Source organism: Ranitomeya variabilis, chromosome 1, assembly GCF_051348905.1.
Source record: "Ranitomeya variabilis isolate aRanVar5 chromosome 1, aRanVar5.hap1, whole genome shotgun sequence".
In the NCBI taxonomy this organism is placed as follows: Eukaryota; Metazoa; Chordata; class Amphibia; order Anura; family Dendrobatidae; genus Ranitomeya; species Ranitomeya variabilis.
In genome coordinates, this window is record NC_135232.1 from 117,659,187 (window position 1) to 117,683,867 (window position 24,681).

The 24,681-nt window shown below is 45.5% G+C and overlaps 1 protein-coding gene across 1 annotated transcript in view; it reads left to right on the top strand.

The window, feature by feature from the left end:
* The window catches only part of MSH3 (mutS homolog 3), a 240,166-nt gene that overhangs the window by 19,948 nt on the left and 195,537 nt on the right, over window positions 1-24,681 (top strand). Inside the window, exon 8 of the mRNA XM_077288361.1 lies at window positions 11,087-11,253. Within this exon, the coding sequence (XP_077144476.1) occupies window positions 11,087-11,253 (167 nt within the window). The remainder of the gene's footprint in view (window positions 1-11,086; window positions 11,254-24,681) is intronic.

Sequence of the window (24,681 nt, forward strand, 5' to 3'; positions counted from 1 at the left end):
TTTTTTTCGTGACATATAATTTATATTAGTAAATCTAGGTCAAAAATTTTTAGGATCTAGCAATTTTTAAACTTTTTTTTTTTTTTTTTTTTTAATGTCCTTAACCAAGATACTGTACTTTGCATAATAGTTATCATTTGTCCTATGTCTATTTTACATTGTCATCATTTCCAAAAAGTTCTTGGCATTTTGTGACTAGGTTACGAGGCTTAACCCCTTCACGACATGTGCCGTACTAGTACTGCGCATGTCGTGTGTTAGGACTAGCGGAATGCACCTAGTAATAGGGTGATAGATACGAGGTGCATTCGCAAGTAATGGCGGATGGACACTGAGCTCACACTTGGGTTACACTTCACCCCATGTGAAATGAAAGCGAGCTCTGTTGCCTCAGAGTCACGCTGTACGTAGAGACTAAAACCCTAACTAAAAGTTGTGCTTGCTCTGGAACTCTTCTGTGCTATCCGCACATATGAAGGCACCAGATGCTAAGCCAAGGCTAATTACCCTCGCTGACACTAGCTGCCTGCCTGAGTGTACAGCCCCAAGGCTAAACAGACTCACACCACTTATATACAGTGTGGCAGAGTATCCACTGGCAACTGCCAGACACAAATGATACTAGCGCATGGCCGTGCGGCCATGCGAACCTTTTATAGCTATAGCAGTTCAGGACCTTCCTAGTGGACCAATAGGAGCTGCTGCAGGACCTGAGCGTGTGACCCCTGACCTCCAACGAGAGGTCTTCCCTTGGGCATGCTCAGGAGTAGAAAAGCAGGGCTTAGTCCCTGGAGCGCCTGCTCGCCGCCGAACAGTACTGGTTATAATGTCTGGACCTGATAGGGCAGCAGTAACCAAACGTGCAGTATCTGTCCGAGCCAGGCGCTGGGACCGATGTCTCCGCTGAGCAGGCTCCACTGCGGCTGGCGAAGAATGGGAGACCGCAGCGGATATGGCCCGAGATTCCCCCTGTGCAGTGGCAGGAACTCGACGCCTAACATTGTGTCTCCCCCTTTGATGTGGGCTCCGGCGAGCCAAAGCCACACCTGGTGCAATTTCACCACACCTGGAATTTTGCCTTTTTCTAGTAAGACATGGTAAAATCCATGGTGTTGTTCAAAAGTACAACTATTCCCGCAAAAACTAAGCCCTCACATGGCCATATTGACTGAAAAATAAATAAGTTATGGCTCTGGGAAGGAGGGGACTGAAAAACGAACGTAAAAACGAAAAAGGGCTGCGTCTTGAAGGGCTTAAAAACTTAGCAATACATTTCCATTTTTCACTGTAATTTACAACATTTGATTTTTTTTAGGTACCAATTCACTTTTAAGGGTACTTTCAGTGGCTCATGGGCCTTAAAACATTTTAAAAACAGCACTTTTTACAGTTTTCAATATCGCTTTCAAGAAGTTTATTAAGCCTTCAGATAATTCACAGGAATTAAAGAAAAGTGAAATGAAAAAATGAAAAATTACATCTTTGCTACTAAAATTTGCTTTAGTGTTATTTAAAAAACAAAATACAGAAAGGGCAATGTGGAAAAGAAATGAACTTCACAATTTGTTACGCAATTTCTTCAGAACGAGGCAGTACCTCCATTGTTCTACAGTCAAATTGGTTCAGAGGTGAAAACAGTTGTATGTAACTAATTTTGTGGTGCTGAATATGAATATGATGCTTAAATTTGCTGATTAATAGCGTAGAAAACTGGGGAGCAAACACGAGCGCAATGATGGGGTTGCAAAATGGCAACATGGACAACCACTGAAATCAGCTGCAGCAGAACACTGGTCCGTGGACCAAGGAAAAGACTCAACCCCAAGGTTTTTGTCCTGAAGAAGGGGTCCTGTGTGACCTTGAAACGCGTTGACTGCTAAACCTGTTCAGAATAAACAATTTTAAAGAAATAAGCCGACATCCTGGATCTTTCAGCAGCACAGGTTTGACACGTATTTTCCTCCACTGGTTAAATTTGCTGACTGGCTCTAATTTCAAGATCCAGAGGAGGTTGTATTACTTATGAGACCTTTTATACAGGCTTATAGGAAAATTGCATCTTTTTATTTCCTCATCATTTTTGCATTGTTAGTAGCGAGTCTGTTACATCATCTATTTAGTGTATTGAGCCTTCAGTATTCTATCATCTTGGGGTGACCAATAAAAAAAGCCAACTCCGCTCTAATGACTTAATCCTAATTACAGTTGCATCACCTACTTTTATAAATGCTCTTTGTGTAAGGTATACAGTTTTAGGATTTGTTAGCTTAGTTTCTTAGCATATTGACATGTTTCTACATATTTTTCCAGATCTGCCTCATTCTTGCATTAACAAAGCGCATAGTTTTTGCTACATATGCAGAGAAGTCACTTTTGCATCACAAAGGCAAAACTTGACTCATGAGAAGGAAAGCCTATAACCGGTATTTTTAATGCAGAATAGGAAATCAGGACAAGAGTTGGGCTCCACACACATGATGCAATAGATGTGCTTCACATCTTACCCAGTGGTTGCATGGGAAGAGGCAATCTATGCCTTTTGCAGTCCCAATCATCTGGACAGAGCCAACTGATCACACTACCAATTGCTATTTCTGCATGGTGACCCCCATTAGGAAAAGTGTTTCAAGGAAGAAGTGGAACTTACACTATCCAAACATTCCAACTGCAATACGCCCTGTATCACATATAGAAGAACTGCCTGTTTCAAAAGCAACATTTTCAGCTGGACCTGGAAGGGCAGCAGTAACCAAACGTGCAGTATCTGTCCGAGCCAGGCGCTGGGACCGACGTCAAGTGAGGAACAAGGGGGCGCTTGGTGTTATGAAGCATCTTCCTCTCACGACCTAGACTTTGTCAGCAACCTCAACAGAACCAGACTTTATAACACGAAGTGAACTGAACAATCTTGTTTGAGATTTGAGATTTATTTATTTGATTTATTTGAGATTTGCATCTGCCCAAGAGTAAGGCTGAGCTCTTAGGTTCTAGGCTACAGCAGTGGAATCTGCTAGCAGGCAATGTTCGGATTTCTTTGTTCCTCAACCGTGATAAAGATCTTGTACAATACTTCTTCATGGAGGGCAATCTTGTTGCATGCAACAACATCAACAGTTTAATGGAAGCACTGAATATAAGTCAAAATCCAGAGGAATGGAGGCTCTTCATCGATTTGTCCAAAACAATCCTAAAAGTAGTCTTGCTGCATAATGGCGATGCACTAATGTAACACCCAATGGTGGCACACGTGGATTTGTGGACCGACTGTGCCACAGGATGGGCCTGACTAGAAAGGAGCGTAGCTGAGCGGCTACCAGGTGTTCACTGGAGCTCCTGATGGTGGAGACAGCCTGGGCTGCAGGTACTGACCACAGGGGTCAGGTTTTCTAGGATACTGGATAAGAGACTGGACACACACAGACTGGGGGACAATGTTTAGGTCATGGCCGCATTGGGGGCACAATTTAGGGTGCCGGCCCCATTCACTGCAGCCAGCTCTTGTTGATCCACATAAGATTTTGTTACCACAATTGCATATGACGTTGGGCCGAATTAAGAGCTTTGTAAAGGCAATGAATAAAAATGCAAAAGCATTCAAGTATCTCATTGCTAAGATACCATGGTTGAGTGAAGCAGAGGAGTCTTTACAGGACCTCAGATTTGTAAGCTTCTTCAAGATGAGGAGTTTCCCAGTTTACTGCAGGGCAAGCAAAAGGCTGCATGGGTAGAATTCGCATTTGTGGTAACTAATTGTTTGGTAAACTCAAGAGCAGATAACTATGAAGAAATGTTGGAAAATCTCATCAAAACAAAATATATGTACCTTGGCTGTAACATGTTCTTAAAGATTAATTTCTTACATTTGCATCTATAGTTCCTTCCACCACACTGCGGAGCAGTGAGCAACAAGCACAGTGAGGTATTTCACCAAGAGAGATTTGAACTCAGACAGTCAAAATCATTAAGAAATGGCTCATTTCATAACTGGACCTGACAACTTTAGAAAATATGTAGAACTGTGTTTGGACACTGCCATGTTGGCGCCAAACAGGGCTCAGAAGAAAAGTATGCTATTTGTCTTTTGGAATTCAAGTTTGGCTGTAACAGTGTGAATGTGATTTTGTTTTTGCAAAGCCCAAGAGGTGCCGAAATAACAGAAAAACCATTAAATGTAATCCCATTGTTTAAACAATGCCTCCCAAATAATTCATATAGGGGCGAGCATCTTGAACCCACAGGTGCTTCCCTGAATTTTTTACCATCGAGCCATGAAAATTAAAAATTAAATGTTTCTTATTAAACCATTGATTTAGCCCCAAATCTTTCAGTTTTACAAGGGATAATAAGAGACTGTTATGGCTGCCAAAGCACATTCATACGGGTAACCTACAAACCAGGAAGACAAATACAATACTTGAATCTGACAGATCCCTGTTCAGATGAGGAAAAAGCCCTTCTCTGACCCTGGTCTCTGCCTGACCATGGAGGTTGATACCCTATGAGAACATAATGGCGCCCCCAATTGCGCAGCAGCTTGCCCTAAATGCCCTTAGCAGCTCCTAGGATTGCTAGATTAACAGTTCCCTAAGGAATACGGGAATCACACACAAAACTACTGCAACCAACACAAGCTACAGCAAACTGAGTGAATCTAGCAAAGTCTCTCGTAATCAGGAAACACCAGTAGGGGAAGGTACTTAAAGCAGCACCCAAAAGGTGATCGGACAGAAGGGAGTAAATGAAAAACACCTGTTCCCCAAACCCGACAGAAACAAAGGTAACAGAGCTAAAACACCCAAAGAGAAGTTGTATCTGTTGTGGCTCAGTGAATAGAGACGCCGACCACAGTTTCAAGGGTTCGAATCCAGAAGCATGACACTATGGTACCAATTGTTGCATAATTTCTCTCAAAAATATCAATAGCCAATATGTGGTTGAAAACTACTATTTGGGCTCAAAAGGAAAGGAGCGCTATTTTAGCTTTTAGCGTGCAAGCAAGTGGAACAGCTTGCAGACACCAAGCCCTCTACAATAGACCCCATTTAGAAGTATAGTGAGCAGTTTGAAACCACAGTTGCCTTACAGAATTTTGATAATATCGGAAACCAGGAGACAAATAACCTTAATAATTATATTGCAATTTCTTCAAAGTATGCCAAAGCCCCAAATGCGGTCAGAAACTACTGTTGTAACACACCGTAGGGATCAGAAGGGAAGGAGCGCAAATTGACTTTTGCAGTGCTAATATGACTGGAAAAGATTGTGGATTTTTTTCCCAAAATTTTAAAGTTTTATTGGTTTTTCAATAGAAAATCTAGTAATTGCGTAACAGTAAATGTAAAAGGAGATGTCACGACCGACACGGTAAGTCCTGCAGACAACACAACATATACCAACTACGAAATGGAATGGGGAGAGGAAGGCCCTTAACAGTAGGGAACGAGGGATGGGGCACCTCCTGATTCCAACCCGTGCCTGTCCCTAAACTCTCCTAACACCCTATTCGGGTCCCCCCCGCCGCCGTCACGGGCCTGGTCCCTGATTGTCACCTCCCTATACCCTGGCTAGTGCACTGGCTGGCAAAGTCGCTAACCGCACCACTGCAGATGGTAACAACACAGGGAAAGTTTCAACACGACACAAAGTAAAGGGAAATAATGCTCAACAACTTACTCTGCTGCCAAGTTCCAAACAGCAGAGGATAAGGCTTCAGAAATCCAAAAACCCTCCAGCAGCAACAGCTTATACCACTGACACCAGGAAGCTCCAAACTCCTGGGCTGGTCTGCAAAGAAAACTCTATTATCGACAGTCAGCTGATGGGTCATGTGACTTTTTAAAGGATGGTGGGAGTGGTCACCACCAACATCAGCTGCCCAGCATCAAAGCAGCTGTCAGCAAGGAAGCTGACATTAACCCTTGCCGGCCCAAAAGGAAAATTGCTACATTTAAATTATAGCAGAACTAGATCTGCCACAAATTCAAAAATGAATCGTGACAGGAAAATTGCAAAATGGGGAAAAAAGTAACATGGAAGTACCTCAACATTAGTATTGAGTAAACATATAAATGAAAAGACATGACAACTCTGTGTACTCTATACATCGTTTTTGTCTTATAAAAAAGTACTGATGTATGAGGATCAATAGAGGAAATAGAAAAGTGGAAGAAGGAAGGTTTAGTAGTTAACCATGGGATCAAGCAAAGCTTGGGGAAGCATGTGCTACTCAAGGGGTTTATTATGCCACCGGATAAAGCGGTCAATAAGATATTATTATTGGAATTAATGGTCTTAAATGTGAGGGAATGCAATTTATACATCATCTCAAAATGTTCCTATATGATGGGGAAGATAAAAAGGTTTCTTAGAATTCCTGGTTATCTCTTCCTGTGTTTGAGCTATTAACATTTCCATGTGCTGGATCATAGCTGCTTCTGCAAACCATTCCTCCAACAATGGAGATGCAGTAGATTTCTAATGACAGGCAAAAACTCTCTTATCTGCTTGGATTATGTATTTTTTATGTGTCAATACTACGGAAAAAAACCTCAACATATTTTCCATGTATTATAGTTCCTCCTTCTATGTTTTTTACCCTACCGTTGTATAGCTTGGGTCATTCCTGATACAGCAGTGCCATTTATTTATTTTTTTGTTCTACTTTTGTGTGTACGTAAAAACAGGTTTTTTTTGTGACAAAACGTTCTTCTGTTATTTTGATTTTGTTTTTACACTTTTACAAATTTTATTGGACTTTTTCTTTTTCATTTTTACTTAGTCCCACTTTTGCTGCATTGCAGCATATTAGACCTGTAAGTTTTACAAAGGCAGAAGGCTTGATAGACCCTGCTTAGGCGACTTTAGCTGTCACACCCATAGGATATTGGTTTGCTTCAGGTTGCCAGAGAGGTGGGTAGGTCTGGAGGGGCGATGGAATAAAACAGGGAACCCTTTCCGCCTCACAACCATCAACATGCCTCTCGCAATTGTTATTCATTGTAGCATGTAAAGGGATCATCGGCTGCAGTCAGAGCGTGTACTTGTACTTTGCTTTGTAAGAACTCCTTGCCCTCTACACTGTACATGTACGCTGCTTTGTAGGAACTCCTTACTCTTTATGCTGTACCTTTTCGCTGTTTTGAGGGAACTCCTTGCCCCTACGCTGTGCATTTACGCTGCTTTGTGGGAACTCCTTGCCCTCTACGCTGTACATGTACGCTGCTTTCTGGGAACTCCTTGCCTTCCACGCTGTACATGTACGCTGCTTTGTGGGAACTCCTTGCCCTCTACGCTGTACCTGTTCACTGCTTTGTGGGAACTCCTTGCCCTCTACGCTGTACACGTACGCTGCTTTCTGGGAACTCCTTGCCTTCCACGCTGTACATGTACGCTGCTTTGTGGGAACTCCTTGCCCTCTACGCTGTACATGTACGCTGCTTTGTGGGAACTCCTTGCCCTCTACGCTGTACATGTACGCTGCTTTGTGGGAACGCCTTGCCCTCTACGCTGCACTTGTATGGTCCATTTTGGGAAATCCTTGTTGCTGTGCTGTATACATCGCTGATGACAGGAAGGGGTTAAGATTATGAGATAAGCCATTATTTCACACAATAGACTTTCTTACAGATCTGGGCAGCACGGTGGCTCAAAGGTTAGCACCTTCAGCCTTGCAGCACTGGAGTCCTGGGTCCAAATCCCATCAAGAGCAACATCTGCAAGGAATTTGTGTGTTTTCTCCGTGTTTGCGTGGGTTTCCTCTGGGTTCTCCGGTTTCCTCTCACATTCGAAAGACATACTGATAGAAAATTTAGATTGTGAGCCCCATCAAGGACAGCGACTGTAAAGCACTGTGGAATATGTTAGCGCTATATAAAAATAAAGATTATTTTTACTATTTTACTAATATTATTATACAGATGCGATGTAAGACAGTTAATCTTTTCCTGTAAAAGATCTGACAACGTAGGTAGCACATTCATCTCAATATGTTCAGTCATCAAAACAGTGTGTTCATATTATTTACTGAATTCACAATTGGAAAATTAAGCCTCTGCTGTTATCCCTTATGGTCTTGTCCATAAATGTGTTGCATTGAGCTTATGATTCACGAACACGACTGTTTTATATACACAAAGTAAAGAGCCTTTAATCTAATTTACAAAGAGTACAGATTAGTGTGCAGCCTCCGATGGCATAGTATTGCGTAAATGCCGGGATAAGTGGATCAGTCAGGAGTCCTGGTACTTGGCAATAAGCAGCAGTAGTGATGATACGTCCGTGTTGAATTGCTGGTATTCACTTGGCATTGAAATAAAAGTTCTCTTATAGGGAATGTGTCATCAGAAGATGACTTACTGTTTCAATCAGTCTTTTATGTTTTCTACATTCTTGTTGAACTTTTTTTAATTTTTTTGTTTGTTTTACATATCATTATATATTAAAAAAAATGGGCACTAGGCCTAATACTAGACTTGTACTTCCTAATCTTTTCAGCAGCCACATGGACATATGGAGCAATGCAGATATTTTCTAGGTGTATTCTGATTTGCATAAAGTTCATAGTGGAGGGAGGAAGAGGAGGTGAGCGTTCACCATTACCTTTTGTTACAGGCAGACCCCATGTTATCTACTGTATATAGAGGTTGTTGTCAGTCATTGGAATCCGGCCTGTAATAAAAATGAGACTGCTGAAAGTGATCTGTACAGAACAAGAGTGAGCCTAGTAGTAAGTGTAAAAATGGCAAGATTTGTTTTATTTTTTAAATTACCGTAATATAGTGCGGTAGAAAATAAAAAAAAATATATTTTTAATTACATTTAACATAAATACATGATTTCAATAGATAATTTTCTGAAGATACATTCCTATTACAGTACTTTTTGGAATTGTTTAAATAAATAATCTTATTGAAAATGCTTGTTTTTTTTCTCTATAGGAAAGATATAAATCTTTGTACCGTGTTAGTCAATAGTTAGTTAGTCTTAAAATATTAATAGTTAGTTAGTCTTAAAATATTAAGAAATGAGAGTCCTCAGCGGTTGATACCTTTTAATGGCTAACTGAAAAGATGGTAACAAATTGCAGGCTTTCGAGACTACTCAGGTCTCTTCATCAGGCACAGACTAACACAAAATCAGAAGAGTCGCATATTTCTACACACCAGGGAACAGGGGTTTTTTCACTTGTTTTGTTTATAGAGTTTCTCTGTAGTGTTGGCCGTGGCACTCACTGCCTGCAGCGGCTCACACTGCCTGCGGCGGCTCACACTGCCTGTGGCGGCACACACTGCCTGTGGCGGCCCACACTGCCCTGCGGTGGCACACACACACTGCCTGCGGTGGCACACACACACTGCCTGCGGCGGCTCACACTGCCTGCGGCGGCCCACACTGCCCTGCGGTGGCTCACACACACTGCCTGCGGCGGTGCACACTGCCTGCGGCGGCGCACACTGCCTGCGGGGGCGCACACTGCCTGCGGCGGCGCACACTGCCTGCTGCTTTCATGATGTAGTGAATATTCAGTCTGCTATCGGCTAAAAAATATGTCCTGAATAAATCATGTGGAGACTGAATATTCCTTTTTTTTTTTTTTTATTGAAAAGCGAGCAATTCCCATACTATTATATTAAGACACTCCTGTGTATTGGAGTCTTTCACAGTGGCACAGAAATGTTACCGTATGTTACAATGTAGAGTTCACAGTGTGATTTTTAGTGTCCCAATTCAATAAAGTAACAAAAAAATGAAGACCGAGTTCATTTAAATATATCCTACCATTTTGTGTCTACAGCTCCAATATAGACCTATGCGTCTCCATGGTTACAGGCAGCAACAAAAAAAGCCCTGTGCCGCCTGATGCTGCAGTGAAATCTTAGTTCCTTTTGGTTATGTTTTCTCATTGTGTGTCAGCAGGAAGAAGTGCATGAGCAGACTATACATTGTCATAGTTTGTAGTCTGTAACCATGGAGATGCATAATTGAGCACTGGAACTGTATAGACCTAGCAGAAATGTTTACAAAGACTTGTATTTGATTTTTTTTTTTTATTGTATTTACTCCTTAATTCTAAAAAAATGATAAAAGTGTACGCAGACATTGTACCAAAAGTAGGGCGCATTCAGGCTCCTGTCCCCAGTCTGTGCGGACGCTAAGATCAGGGAGTGTGAAGTCGCTGTATGCTTTGTATAGGCTGCTGTCTGTCCTGCCTTTGCTGGTTTCCTTGCCATATTAGCCTGAAGATATTTACTGCTGCTTGGAACGAAGTGATTAAAGTGCTGGAAGGACGATGCGAGCTTACATACAATGTGCTGCAGGCGACTTCTCCTGCCGGAGAGGCTCGTTCTCACAACCTGCTGTGTGATAAACACTAATGAATCATATTTTGGTATCTTGGGGATAGGATTTAATTCCACTAATTTTTAAAGATTAGAATTTTGGGGGGTAAATGTTCAGCTTTCTTCTATATTAATACTGTACGCTTGGGAGAATTGTTAGAAGTGCTGTCAGAATTTTATTTTTTTTTTCTGTGGTTTCCATACTGAAAGTGCATGACAAGATCCTTTTATAACTATGGAGTTCAATATTTCATTAACTCCTAGTCTTGGATTTTCAGTTTGGATTTCACCCTTCCAAAGCTTGGTGTCTGTGTTGGAAAAAATCAGCCCTTAAAGGGAACCCGGCAGCTGATACATGCTGCCCTATCTGTTATCAGAGACACTCTTAAAGGAACAGCGCAGGACACCTATGTACTGGGCATTGGTACTAGTGATTAACAAATGTACTCTGATAAGGTGTTATCTGAGCATGCTCGTGTGCTAACAGAGTAACCTCGGCGTGCTCAAAAAATGTGTTCGACTTCCCACGGCTGCATGTCTCGCGGATGTTAGACAGCCACAGCACATGCAGGGATTGCCTGTTTGTTAGACATGGAGGCGCAGGGACTCAAACACTGTCGCCCTCTGTGAAGTGTAGCGTGCCACCTCTGATTTATTGTTATTGTGAGGTGACATGCTTCCTCTATTCACTGACCCTCTGGATTACACAATTGTAATGCAATTATAATATACCTTTAATTTTTTTCCAGGCCGTCCAGCCATCTACAGGAGAAGTGATATTTGATAGTTTTCATGACTTGAAATCCCGCTGTGAGTTGGAGACAAGAATATTACGTTTGCAGCCGGCTGAAATTTTACTTCCCTCTGAGCTTTCTGAAGGAACTGAAAAGCTGATCACTAGTATAACGGCAGCATGGTAAGTGCGTAACGCCTCGTGGGTACGAAAACCGAATCAGGAAAATAATACAAAGTGATAGCGATCAGTGTACACTAGGTGGCACTGTAATAAAAGGGGTTGTGTTGCGCCGGTTGTGTGTGTTCTTGAACACTACTGGCCAATTTATCATTGTATTTCTTCAAGCTTTTTGGCATGAATAACTCTCAATTAGTGACTTTTTTGTTATAAAAAAAAAAAATCAACAAATGGTTTTTAAATTTGTCTTTTGTTTTGTTAGTTTTCTGATTTTTGTGTCAATGTGGCCTTTCCAGATGTTTTATCGATTTTATTAGATGCAACTTAAAAAAAAAACAAAAAAACATTTGGTGCAAATGTACTCAAGTCGACCCCTTGAGCGATAGATTGTATGTCCGTGAATCTTCTAAAAAGTTGGGATTGTCCAAAGTAAAGAACCCTCTTAATTTAAAAAGAAATATCCAGTCTGTTTGGGCAGCATGTTGTTATTATTTACTTTTAGACCACCCTTGACTTCAGTGAATAAGCAATGACTGGGTCAGAGGGGAGAGAGCCCTGCCCTTACGGTCTTACAGTCTGCCAGATAATGGAGAAGGAGTCCGTAGGTTGGGGGTTGTGACAGTGGGGTCCGTGCAGGCTGTGAGCTTGATAGGAGAGATGCATTTTCAAGTTCTGTCTGAAGGTTTCAAAACTGGCTCATAATCAGATGTGTTGGGACACAGAATTCTACAGTCTGGGGGATGCTTGGGAGAAGTTTTGGATGCGATTAGGTGAGGAGCATGTAAGTGTGGAGAAGAGAAGAAGATCCTGGGAGAACCAGAGATTAGCTCGTAGGTATACAGAGGAGACAGATTATGAACGGCTTTATAGGCCAGCATTAGTAGTTTGAACTGGAAATGTTGTGGAATTGGGAGCCAATAAAGGGATTTGCTGATGGGAGAGGCGGAGAAATAGAGGGTCGAGCGATGGATTAATCATGCAGCAGAGTTAAGGATGCAAGAGTGTTAGCAGGGAGGCCACAGAGGAGGAATACTTGTTAAGACTGTATAATCACACTCACATGGGTTACGTACTGACCAGGAGAGACAAATGGCTGAACCCAACAGGTTCCTAATCTGACACTGATTTTTCCCCACCTGACCTCCAAGTATACGAAATGGCGCCCCACTCAACGGCAACGTACCCTGAATGTCCTTAACTGCACCCTATCTATAGATAATGTGCAACACTAAAACAACAATAACTATAAAGTGAAATACACAAAAATCTGAGATAAAAGCACAGGCCTATGAGGCTATGTGCACATGTTGCGGATTAGGCTTAGGAATTTCTGGTGCGGATTCTGTCTCTCCTGGCAGAAATTGCACCTGCGGTTTTTTGTGCGGTTCCGCAGTGTTTTTTTGTGCGTATTTGCTGCGGTTTTCTTGCGGATTTGCTGCGGTTTTTACCCCTGCGGTTTTCTATAATGGAATGGGTACAAATTAAAAACGCTGCAGATTCACAATAAAGAAGTGACATGCTACTTCTTATAAACCGCAGCGTTTCCTCAGCGGATTTTCCGCAAAGTGTGCACAGCATCTTTTTTTTCTCATTGATTTACATTGTACTGTAAATCAATTGCGGATCTGCAGCGTTTCTGCACTGCAAAAAACGCTGCGGATCCGCAGAGAATCCGCAAAGTGTGCACATACCCTGAATGTGTTCCCACGGGAAAGACCACACAATAAATGGAACGCATGGAAACCTCCGAGACCCCATACGAAAAAGACAGAATGGGGAACCGGGGAGGAAAACAGACAAGCAAAATGTAGGAAAAGCAACAGAGATTAACCAGGTAAAATAATGCCTAGCTGAGGAGCTGGATCTCCAAACCCAACTATCTTGGAATATAGCCAGCGAAGACTTCGTGTGCCAGGAGAGTATGAATAGCCCGTCCCAAGATGTGATGAGAGAAACCAAACGAGGAAGTGAAAACACCTGCACAGAAGCAAAAAACCAAAGGAAAGACCAGAGCATTATCAGCAGCTGGACAGAGACAACACAGGCTGTCAACAGATCGAGCCCTGCACTCAAGCCATGACATATTGCAGTAGTTGAAGTGAGAGATGAGGGCATGTACTAACATGAGCTGTGTTGACTTGGCTTCAAGACATAGCATTTACCTCAGTGGCCAAAAAGTTCAATTTTGGTCTCCTCTGACCACAGCACATCTCTTCATACATTTGCTGAGTGTCTCACATGTCTTTTGGCAAAGTCAAAGAAAGCCTTACAACTTTTGTGTGTAAGTAAAGACTTTTTCTGCCCTCTCTTCCATAAAGGCCACCTCAATGGAGAGTTTGGCTTATTGTGGTGGAATGAACACATACGTCAGCCTCTACTTGGGAACTCTTCAGCTCCTTCAGAGTTAACTTTGGTCTATGTGTTGCCTTTCTGATTAATGCCCTCCTTGCCCAAACTCAGAGTTTTGGTGGGAAATCCTATCTTGGTAAGTTTGCTGTGGTACCATGTTCTTTCGAAATGGAGGATAATGGATTTGAGGGTGCTCTTGGGGGATCATGAGAGATTGGGAAAAAAATGTATAACCCGAATCTGACATTTTTGTCCCTGACTTGTTTGGAGATATATTTTGGTCTTCATGGTGTTATTTGGTTAGTGGTGCCTCTTGCTTAATAGTATTGTAACCTCTATGGCCTTTCAGAAAAGGTGTGAATATAATCGCACACAGGTGAAACTCCTTTTACTAAGCATGTGACTGAAGGTAATTTCTTGCGCCAGAAATTTTTAGGGGTTTTATCACAAAAGGAGTGAATACATATGCACATGCCAATTTTTAGTTATTTGATCCCATAAATTTAATTTCTGCCGATATTTTTCTCACTTCACCAACTTAACGTATATACTCTTGTATAAGCCGACCCGAGTATAAGCCAAAGCACCTAATTTTGCCACGAAAAATTGGAAAAACTTTTTACTCGAATATAAGCCGAATATGCATTGTCCCCTCATCCCTATCCTGGTATTCATGGTTCCCCATCCCCGTCCTTGTCTGCATGGCTCCCCATCCTTGTCTGTATGGCTCCTCATCCATGTCCTTGTATGCATGGCTCCCCATTCTATCCTTGTATGCATGGCTCCCCATCTCTGTCCTTGTCTGCATGGCTCCTCATCCATGTCCTTGTATGCATGCCTCTCCATTCTATCCTTGTATTCATGGCTCCCCATTCTATCCTTGTATGCATGGCTCCCCATCCCTGTCGTTGTATGCATGGCTCCCCATGCCTGTCCTTGTATGCATGGCTCCACATCCCTGTCCTTGTATGCATGGCTCCCCATCCCCGTCCTTGTATGCATGGCTGCTTATCCCCGTCCTTATCTGCATGGCTCCTTATCCTTTATTCTTGTCTGCATGGCTCCTTATCCCCTATCCTTGTATGCATGGCTCCCCATCCCTGCTCTTGTATGCATGGCTCCCCATCCCTATAACAAAAAACAAAACAAAAAAACAACACATCCTACTTACCTTCCCTGCGTGCCCTCGCTGCATCTCGTTCCGGTGTCAGCAGCTCTTCCGGCCGAGCGATTGTGTCCCCGCTGATTAAGGTAATTAATTTTCACCTCTCTCCATGCCTATAGAAGTGGAGAGAGGTGAATATTCATTACCTTAATGAGCAGGCACCTGTGCTAGCCCGGCAGCTGCTGGAAACTGGCGACTGCTGCTGACACTGTGCATTCGCTATAATGGAAATGAATATTCACTGCCAGTGCAGTGAATATTCATTTCTCTTTAGCAGCGGGCACAGGCTTTAGCCGCAGCCGCCAGCTCCTGCTTTCTATGACCCGCTGCTCCGCTGCTCCCCCTTCCCTCCCATCTTCTGGGACAATGACTCGTTTATAAGCCAAGGTATTCATTTTCAGCACACAAAAAATGTGTTGAAAAACTTGGCTTATACACGAGTATATACGGTAGACTATTTAGTGCTAATGCATCATGCACAAATCTGATTACAAAACTATTCAAACACAGGTTATTATGTAACAAAATAGGTAAAAAGCCAAGGGGGTGAATACTTTCTCACTCTGTAGATGAGATGGGAGGAAAGTTCAGTGTGGACATGCTGTTCGAGGAGTTTGGAGGCGAACGGGAGCAGCAATATGGGGCGATAGTTGGACGTAGCGGTTGGGTCGAGAGATGGTGTTCTCCATCTGACACTCACTCATACGGGTGACGTGCGTTTATTATAAGTGGTGCGTGTCTGTAGAGACAGCTGTATGGCGTAGTGTTAGCACCATGCCGGATCCCTGCTCTGACAGGCAGGATCTTCGGCATGTCACTTCACTCACCCGCGCTGCGGTCGGTGCTTCCATTCCCCATGCTCTGCATGTTTCCAGCAGAGCTTCCAGCCATGTCCTTAGATCACGTGCATGCGCTCCCGCCCTCTTAAAGGGCCAGCACGTGCACTTGCTATTTCCTCCCCAGCCAGTGGCTGTGGGGCATTATGTATATATTGCTTCCTCTCCACTGGAGAAGGTGCCTGAGTAACCTTTCTGTTCTGCAGTCTAAGTTGTGTAATGTTGCGTACCAGTCCTTGCTGCTCTCTGGTGCAGATCCTGCCTGCTGCAATCTGGTGCAGATCCTGCCCGCTGCACTCTGGTGCAGATCCTGCCCGCTGCACTCTGGTGCAGATCCTGCCCGCTGCACTCTGGTGCAGATCCTGCCCGCTGCACTCTGGTGCAGATCCTGCCCGCTGCACTCTGGTGCAGATCCTGCCCGCTGCACTCTGGTGCAGATCCTGCCCGCTGCACTCTGGTGCAGATCCTGCCCGCTGCACTCTGGTGCAGAACCTGCCCGCTGCACTCTGGTGCAGAACCTGCCCGCTGCACTCTGGTGCAGAACCTGCCCGCTGCACTCTGGTGCAGAACCTGCCCGCTGCACTCTGGTGCAGAACCTGCCCGCTGCACTCTGGTGCAGAACCTGCCCGCTGCACTCTGGTGCAGAACCTGCCCGCTGCACTCTGGTGCAGAACCTGCCCGCTGCACTCTGGTGCAGATCCTGCCCGCTGCACTCTGGTGTAGAACGTGCCTGCAGCACTCTGGTGTAGAACCTGCCTGCAGCACTCTGATGCAGATCCTGCCTGCTGCACCATCCAGTCTGTCCTGCTGGGTCCAGCTGCTGCGCGTCCGTTGATCTGTCCTGGAGTGGCACCTGGCGTTCATTGGGAGCCAAGTCTAACCTCACCATCAGAGGCTCTAGTGAACAGCCCGGTGCTCGACTATTCACGCCCCCCCAGGCTCTCCGTGGTCCGAGGCACAGTGGTTCACAAACCACATCTGTGACATGTAGCATGTCTAGGGAGTTACTGTTTCTCTTTGTGGAGACACCATCCGGTAAGGAGACCTAAGACTGCATTCACACGTCCATGTGAGGGTTACCATCTGAGACAAACTGCCCTTTTTTCTCTCTCAGGTGTCATCATAGTTGCTTCTGTTTTTTTTTCTCATCCTTTTGTTCTCTGGAACAGGTAAACTACCCAAACTTTGTTTTTAATCATTGACTCATAACAATGTAGTAAGTACATACAGTTTGTTTGAGTAATTCAATCCGTATTTTAAAGATCGCCATAGACTTTAATGGCTGAGTCTGATCCCAAACCGGATGTGTGTACAAACCAGGGAAAATCTGTAGAGCCGTCTGTCTGAGAAAAAAAGGACAGCGCACGGACGCGTCACACAGATGTGTGAATTTCTTATGTATCAATATTATTTATCTGTACCCTGCTCACAAAATAACGGGAACATTTAAACAACACAATGTAACTCCAAGTCAATCACACTTCTGTGAAATCAATCTGTCCAGTTATGAAGCAACCCTGATTGTGAATCAATTTCTCCTGCTGTTGTGCAAATGGAACAGACAGCAGGTAGAAATGATAGGCAAATAGCCATCAAACCCCTATAAAGAAGTGATTCGGCAGATGATCACCACAAACATTTCTCTGTTCTCTTCCTTTTTGCCTGTTGTTTTGCTCACTTTTGCATTTTGCCATTGCTCACCCCTACAGTAGCATGAGGCGGTGTCTACAGCCCCCCAAATTTTCTCAGGTAGTGCAGCTAATCCAGTATGGCATATCAATGCGAGCTGTGTCAAGAAGGGTAGCTGTGCCTGTCTGCACAGTGCTCAGAGCATGGAGCAGATACCAGGAGACAGACCAGTACACCAGGAGATGTGGAGGGGGCTGTAGGAGGGAAACAACCCAGCAGCAGAACCCCTATCTCCTCCTTTGTCCAAGGAGGAACAATGCCAGAGTCTTTCAAAATGACCTACAGCATGCCATTCATGTGCCTGCTCAAACTGTCAGAAACAGACTCCATGAGGGTGGCATGAGTGCTTGACGTTCACAAGTGGGTGTTGTGCTTACAGCCTAGCACCTTGCAGGGAGATTGGCATTTGACATAGAATACCAGTATTGGCAGATTCGACATTGGCGCCATGTGCTCGGCACGGATGAAAGAAGGTTCACACTGAGCACATGTGACATAGTCTGGAGATGCCTTGGAGAACCACCTGCTGCCTGTACCATCCTCCAGCATGACCGTTTTGGCAGCGGGTCAATAATGGTGTGAGGAGGAATTTCTTTGGAGGACTGTACAGCCCTCCATTTTGCTAGCCAGAGGTACTGTGACTGCCATTAGGTACCAGGATGAGATCCTCAGACCCATTGTGAGACCATATGCTGGTGCAGTGGGCCCTGGGTTCCTTCTGATGCATGACAATGCTAAGCCTCATGTGGCTGAAGTGTGTCAGCAGTTCCTGCTTGATGAAGGCATTGAAGCTATGGACTGGCTCGCCTGTGCCCCAGACCTGAATCCAATTGAGAAAATCTGGAACATCATGTCTTGTTCCATCCACAAACGCCTCGTTGTACCACACACTGTAAAGGAGTTGACTTATGCTTTAAATTCAGGTCTGGGAGGAGAACATCCGCCGCCTCATCAGGGCCATGGCCAGGTTTTGTAGGGAGGTCATACAGACACGTGGAGGCCACACACTCTACTGATCATCATTTCCTTGTCTTCAGGCATTCCACTGAAGTTGGATCAGTCTGTAATTTGATTTTCCACTTTGATTTTGAGCATCATTACAACTCCACACCTCCGTGGGATATTCATTTTGAGTTACATTGATCATTTTTATGTCTTATTGTTATCCACTCACTCTACTGTGTAATGAATAAAGCAGAGGCGTAGCTAGGGTTTTGGTTCGGGGGGGCGAAACTTCTGATTGGGCCCCTAACCAGGTAACCTTGATTACAACTGGGTGACGCACCCTAATAGTGGAGGAGAACCTCAGCAGATGGCCGCGCTATTACTGAAGATAATCTCTATATAAATACCAATATCGATATTACCGCCATATGGTCAGTGGTAGATACCAGCCCTGCAGAACTTATAAGAGATCACTGCACAGTTACAGATAATCTCTTATCGCTGACATTCTTTCTGATGGAATCGTTCATTTTTCCCGTATTTTCCATCTGGCACAGACAGACATGACAACTTCTTCCAGCGACAACTCGTTTGCAGAGAATACAACAAAGACACATTTCACTTCTCATATTCCAGCCCCATCACCATCTATTCCCAACCTGCACAAACTCCTCATCCTGCTGATACCCCAATACTGAGCCGCTGCTGCCATATGTGTCCCTATTACTGCACCTGATACCCCAATACTGAGCCGCTGCTGCCGTATGTGTCCCTATTACTGTACCTGATACCCCAATAATGAGCCTCTGCTGCCATATGTGTCCCTATTACTGCACCTGATACCCCAATACTGAGCCGCTGCTGCCGTATGTGTCCCTATTACTGCACCTGATACCCCAATACTGAGCCGCTGCTGACATGTGTCCCTATTACTGCACCTGATACCCCAATACTGAGCCTCTGCTGCCGTATGTGTCCCTATTACTGCCCCTGATACCCCAATACTGAGCTGCTGCTGCCATATGTGTCCCTATTACTGCCCCTGATACCCCAATACTGAGCGGCTGCTGCCGTATGTGTCCCTATTACTGCCCCTGATACCCCAATACTGAACCGCTGCTGCCATATGTGTCCCTATTACTGCTCCTGATACCCCAATACTGAGCCGCTGCTGCCGTATGTCCCTATTACTGCCCCTGATACCCCAATACTGAGCCGCTGCTGCCGCATGTGACCCTATTACTGCACCTGATACCCCAATACTGAGCCGCTGCTGCCGTATGTGTCCCTATTACTCCACCTGATACTCCAATACTGAGCCGCTGCTGGCGTATGTGTCCCTATTATTGCCCCTGATACCCCAATACTGAGCCGCTGCTGCCGTATGTGTCCCTATTACTGCCCCTGATACCCCAATACTGAGCCGCTGCTGCCGTATGTGTCCCTATTACTCCACCTGATACCCCAATACTGAGCCCCTGCTGCCATATGTGACCCTATTACTGCACCTGATACCCCAATACAGAGCCGTTGCTGCCGTATGTGTCCCTATTATTGCCCCTGATACCCCAATACTGAGCCGCCGCTGCTGCCGCATGTGTCCCTATTACTGCCCCTGATACCCCAATACTGAGCCGCTGCTGCCGTATATGTCCCTATTACTGCACCTGATACCCCAATACTGAGCCGCTGCTGCCGCATGTGTCCCTATTACTGCCCCTGATACCCCAATACTGAGCCGCTGCTGCCGTATGTGTCCCTATTACTGCACCTGATACCCCAATACTGAGCCACTGCTGCCGTATGTGTCCCTATTACTGCACCTTATACCCCAATACAGAGCCGCTGCTGCCGTATGTGTCCCTATTACTGCCCCTGATACCCCAATACTGAGCCGCTGCTGCTGTATGTGTCCCTATTACTGCACCTGATACCCCAATACTGAGCCGCTGCTGCCGTATGTGTCCCTATTACTCCACCTGATACTCCAATACTGAGCCGCTGCTGGCGTATGTGTCCCTATTATTGCCCCTGATACCCTAATACTGAGCCACTGCTGCCGTATGTGTCCCTATTACTGCCCCTGATGCCCCAATACTGAGCCGCTGCTTCCCTATTACTCCACCTGATACTCCAATACTGAGCCGCTGCTGCCGCATGTGTCCCTATTACTGCCCCTGATACCCCAATACTGAGCCGCTGCTGCCGTATGTGTCCCTATTACTCCACCTGATACTCCAATAGTGAGCCGCTGCTGGCGTATGTGTCCCTATTATTGCCCCTGATACCCCAATACTGAGCCGTTGCTGCCGTATGTGTCCCTATTATTGCCCCTGATACCCCAATACTGAGCCGCTGCTGCCGTATGTCCCTATTACTCCACCTGATACCCCAATACTGAGCCGCTGCTGCCGTATGTGTCCCTATTACTGCACCTGATACCCCAATACAGAGCCGCTGCTGCCGTATGTGTCCCTATTACTGCACCTGATACCCCAATACAGAGCCGCTGCTGCCGTATGTGCCCCTATTACTGCCCCTGATACCCCAATACTGAGCCGCTTCTGCCATATGTGTCCCTATTACTGCACCAGATGCTCCAATACTGAGCCGCTGCTGCCATATGTGTCCCTATTACTGCACCTGCTGTGCGGTTCTCTGTGCCTTCTAAATTCTAAAGCACCCCTCTATAATATAGTAATACTGGGTGCAAGTGCCCTAGAAAACAGTGCCCATATTTTGCCCCCTAGAAAGTAATATTGCCCTGTGTGCCCCTTTGACAGTCACAGTAACCTGAGTTCCCCTATAACAAAAAGTGCCCACTTTACATTTAATAATGTCCCGAGTCTCCCCCCTGTACAGCTCCCCTATACACAGCATGATGCTCTCTTATACACAGTATAATGCCCCTCACTGTATAGTACCACCCACATAGTATACTGACTCCTTAGTAGCCTCCAAACTGTTTGATGGCTCCAACACTGTATAATAACCCCCACACTGTAATCTCCATACTGTATGATGGCCCCCTAGATATCCTCCATATACAGTAGCATAATGCACCAAATAGTCCACAATATAGTATAATGCACTCCCCATAGGCAGACTCTATAGCATAAGGCAGCCGCCATAGGCAGACACTGTAATAAGGCAGCACCCCCATATAGGCAGACCCTGTAATAAGGCAGCACTCCTATAGGCAGACTCTGTAGTATAAGGCATCACCCCCATAGGCAGACCCTGTAATAAGGCAGCACTCCCATAGGCAGACCTTGTAATAAGGCGGCAGATGCTGTAATAAGGCAGCCCCCATAGTCAGACCCTGTAATAAGGCAGCCCCCTCAGTCAGACCCTGTAATGAGGCAGCACCCCCATAGTCAGACCCTGTAATAAGGCAGCACCCCCATAGTCAGACCCTGTAATAAGGCAGCCCCCATAGTCAGACCCTGTAATAAAGCAGCCCCCATAGTCAGACCCTGTAATAAGGCAGCCCCCATAGGCAGACCCTGTAATAAGGCAGCCCCCATAGTCAGACCCTGTAATAAGGCAGCACCCCCATAGTCAGACCCTGTAATAAGGCAGCCCCCATAGTCAGACCCTGTAATAAGGCAGCACGCCCATAGACAGACCCTGTAATAAGGCAGCATCCTCATAGTCAGATCCTGTAATGAGGCAGCACCCCCATAGTCAGACCCTGTAATAAGGCAGCCCCCATAGTCAGACCCTGTAATAAGGCAGCCCCCATAGTCAGACCCTGTAATAAGGCAGCCCCCATAGGCAGACCCTGTAACAAGGCAGCAGCACCCATAAAAAAAAAATCATCACCTCTCTTCTTCCTGGTTCCTGCGCTGCTCCCGCTGATCTCCTGACAGCAGGTGCTGTGCAGTGACTTCATCGCGCCCGCTGTCAGTGTCGGCGACACTGACAGGGGGATGATGGGAGGAGAGCAGCGCTCCTTCTCCCATCAATGCGATCAGCTAAATGCCGGTGCAGCTGATCTTCCGATGACGGCGGGGGGGGGGGGGGCCACTGCTGGCACCGGGCCCCCCGCCTGCTCAGGGGCCCCATAGCGGCCGAGCAGTGAGATTAACTCTCCCTGCTCTGCTGCACAAGCTAACTGTATTGGCGCGCTGCGCGCCGATACATTTACAGTAGCGTAGCTCCGGGTGGGCCCCCTCAGAGCTCCGGGGAACCCGCACCCTCTGCCAACCCCCCCCCCCCCCCCCGGTAGCTACGCTACTGGAATAAAGATTTGCAACTGGAACATTTAATTCAGTGATATCTAGGATGTGGGATTTTAGTGTTCCCTTTATTCTTTTGAGCAGTGTGTTTTGATATTGGATTATCTCACCCCTTCCAATACATCAAGGAGGACTTCAAGATATCGTATATACTCGAGTATAAGCCGACCCCCCCTAATTTTGCCACAAAAAAATGGGAAAACTTATTGACTCGAGTATAAGCCTAGGGTGGAAAATGCAGCAGCTACCGGTGAATTTCAAAACTAAAAATAGATGCTCCATACCGTTCATTATGGCCCCATAGATGCTCCATAGAAAGCCGTGCCATATATAATGCTCTGCACCGTTCATTATGGCCCCATAGATGCTCCACATAAAGCTGTGCCATATATAATGCTCTGCACCGTTCAGTATGGTCCCATAGATGCTCCACATAAAGCTGTGCCACATATAATGCTCTGCACCGTTCATTATGGCCCCATAGATGCTCCACATAAAGCTGTGCCATATATAATGCTCTGCACCGTTCAGTATGGTCCCATAGATGCTCCACATAAAGCTGTGCCATATATAATGCTCTGCACCGTTCAGTATGGTCCCATAGATGCTCCATAGAAAGCCGTGCCATATATAATGCTCTGCACCGTTCATTATGGCCCCATAGATGCTCCACATAAAGCTGTGCCATATATAATGCTCTGCACCGTTCAGTATGGTCCCATAGATGCTCCACATAAAGCTGTGCCACATATAATGCTCTGCACCGTTCATTATGGCCCCATAGATGCTCCACATAAAGCTGTGCCATATATAATGCTCTGCACCGTTCATTATGGCCCCATAGATGCTCCACATAAAGCTGTGCCATATAGAATGCTCTGCACCGTTCATTATTGCCCCATAGATGCTCCACATAAAGCTGTGCCATATATAATGCTCTGCACCGTTCATTATGGCCCCATAGATGCTCCACATAAAGCTGTGCCATATATAATGCTCTGCACCGTTCAGTATGGCCCCATAGATACTCCATAGAAAGCCGTGCCATATATAATGCTCTGCACCGTTCATTATGGCCCCATAGATGCTCCACATAAAGCTGTGCCATATATAATGCTCTGCACCGTTCATTATTGCCCCGTAGATGCTCCATAGAAAGCTGTGCCATATAGAATGCTCTGCACCGTTCAGTATGGCCTCGTAGATGCTCCACAGAAAGCTGTGCCATATATAATGCTCTGCACCGTTCATTATTGCCCCATAGATGCTGCATATAAATCTGTGCAATATATAATGCTGCTGCTGCTGCAATAAAAAAGAAAAAATGACATACTCACCTCTCTTGCTGCCCGCAGCTCCTCAGCGTCCCGTCTTGGCGTCTCTCCGCACTGACTGTTCAGACAGAGGGCGGCGCGCAGATTAGTACGTCATCGCGCCCTCTGACCTGAACAGTCAGAGCAAGAGGACGGGAAGACGGAGCGGCGCCCGGCGTGTGGAACGCGGACAGGTAACTATGACATACTTACCTGCTCCCGGCGTCCCTGGCTCCTTATCCCGGACAGCTGGTCTCCGGGTGCCGCAGCCTCTTCCTCTGTCAGCGGTCACCGTTACCGCTGATTAGAGGAATGAATATGCGGCTCCAACCCTATGGGAGTGGAGTCCATATTCATAACTTTAATGAGCGGTCCCACGTGACCGCTGAACAGGAGAAGAGCTGCGGCACCGAAGACCGTGGGACGGGCAGGGGGAGTGCCAGGAGCGCCGGGACTAGGTGAGTATGCGACAGTCCTCTCTCCCCCTCACCCGCCGACCCCACCGCCGATCATGACTCAAATATAAGCCGAGAGGGGCACTTTCAGCCCAAAAATTTGGGCTGAAAATCTCGGCTTATACTCGAGTATATACGGTAATTCTTCTTTGAAAAATCTAGCAATTTATTTGTTTTCATAAAAAAGTGTTTTTGTAGTAAAATACAGAATGTGAAGAAGATGTAATAAAATAGTCCATGTCCCTGCTCAGTCCATTTGATTGGTTGAAGAGATTATTTCATCCATCATTCTTTGTATCTGGAATGGAAGGCTTGTGTCTGTACAAGTGAGAAAGTCCAAGAGCAGCAGAGGCAGCCCTTGTGAGGTAGCTCCCTATCTCTCATGTCATCTTTTATAAATGCTAAACACAGCACCTGGTGTGTTCATCTATGGCATCC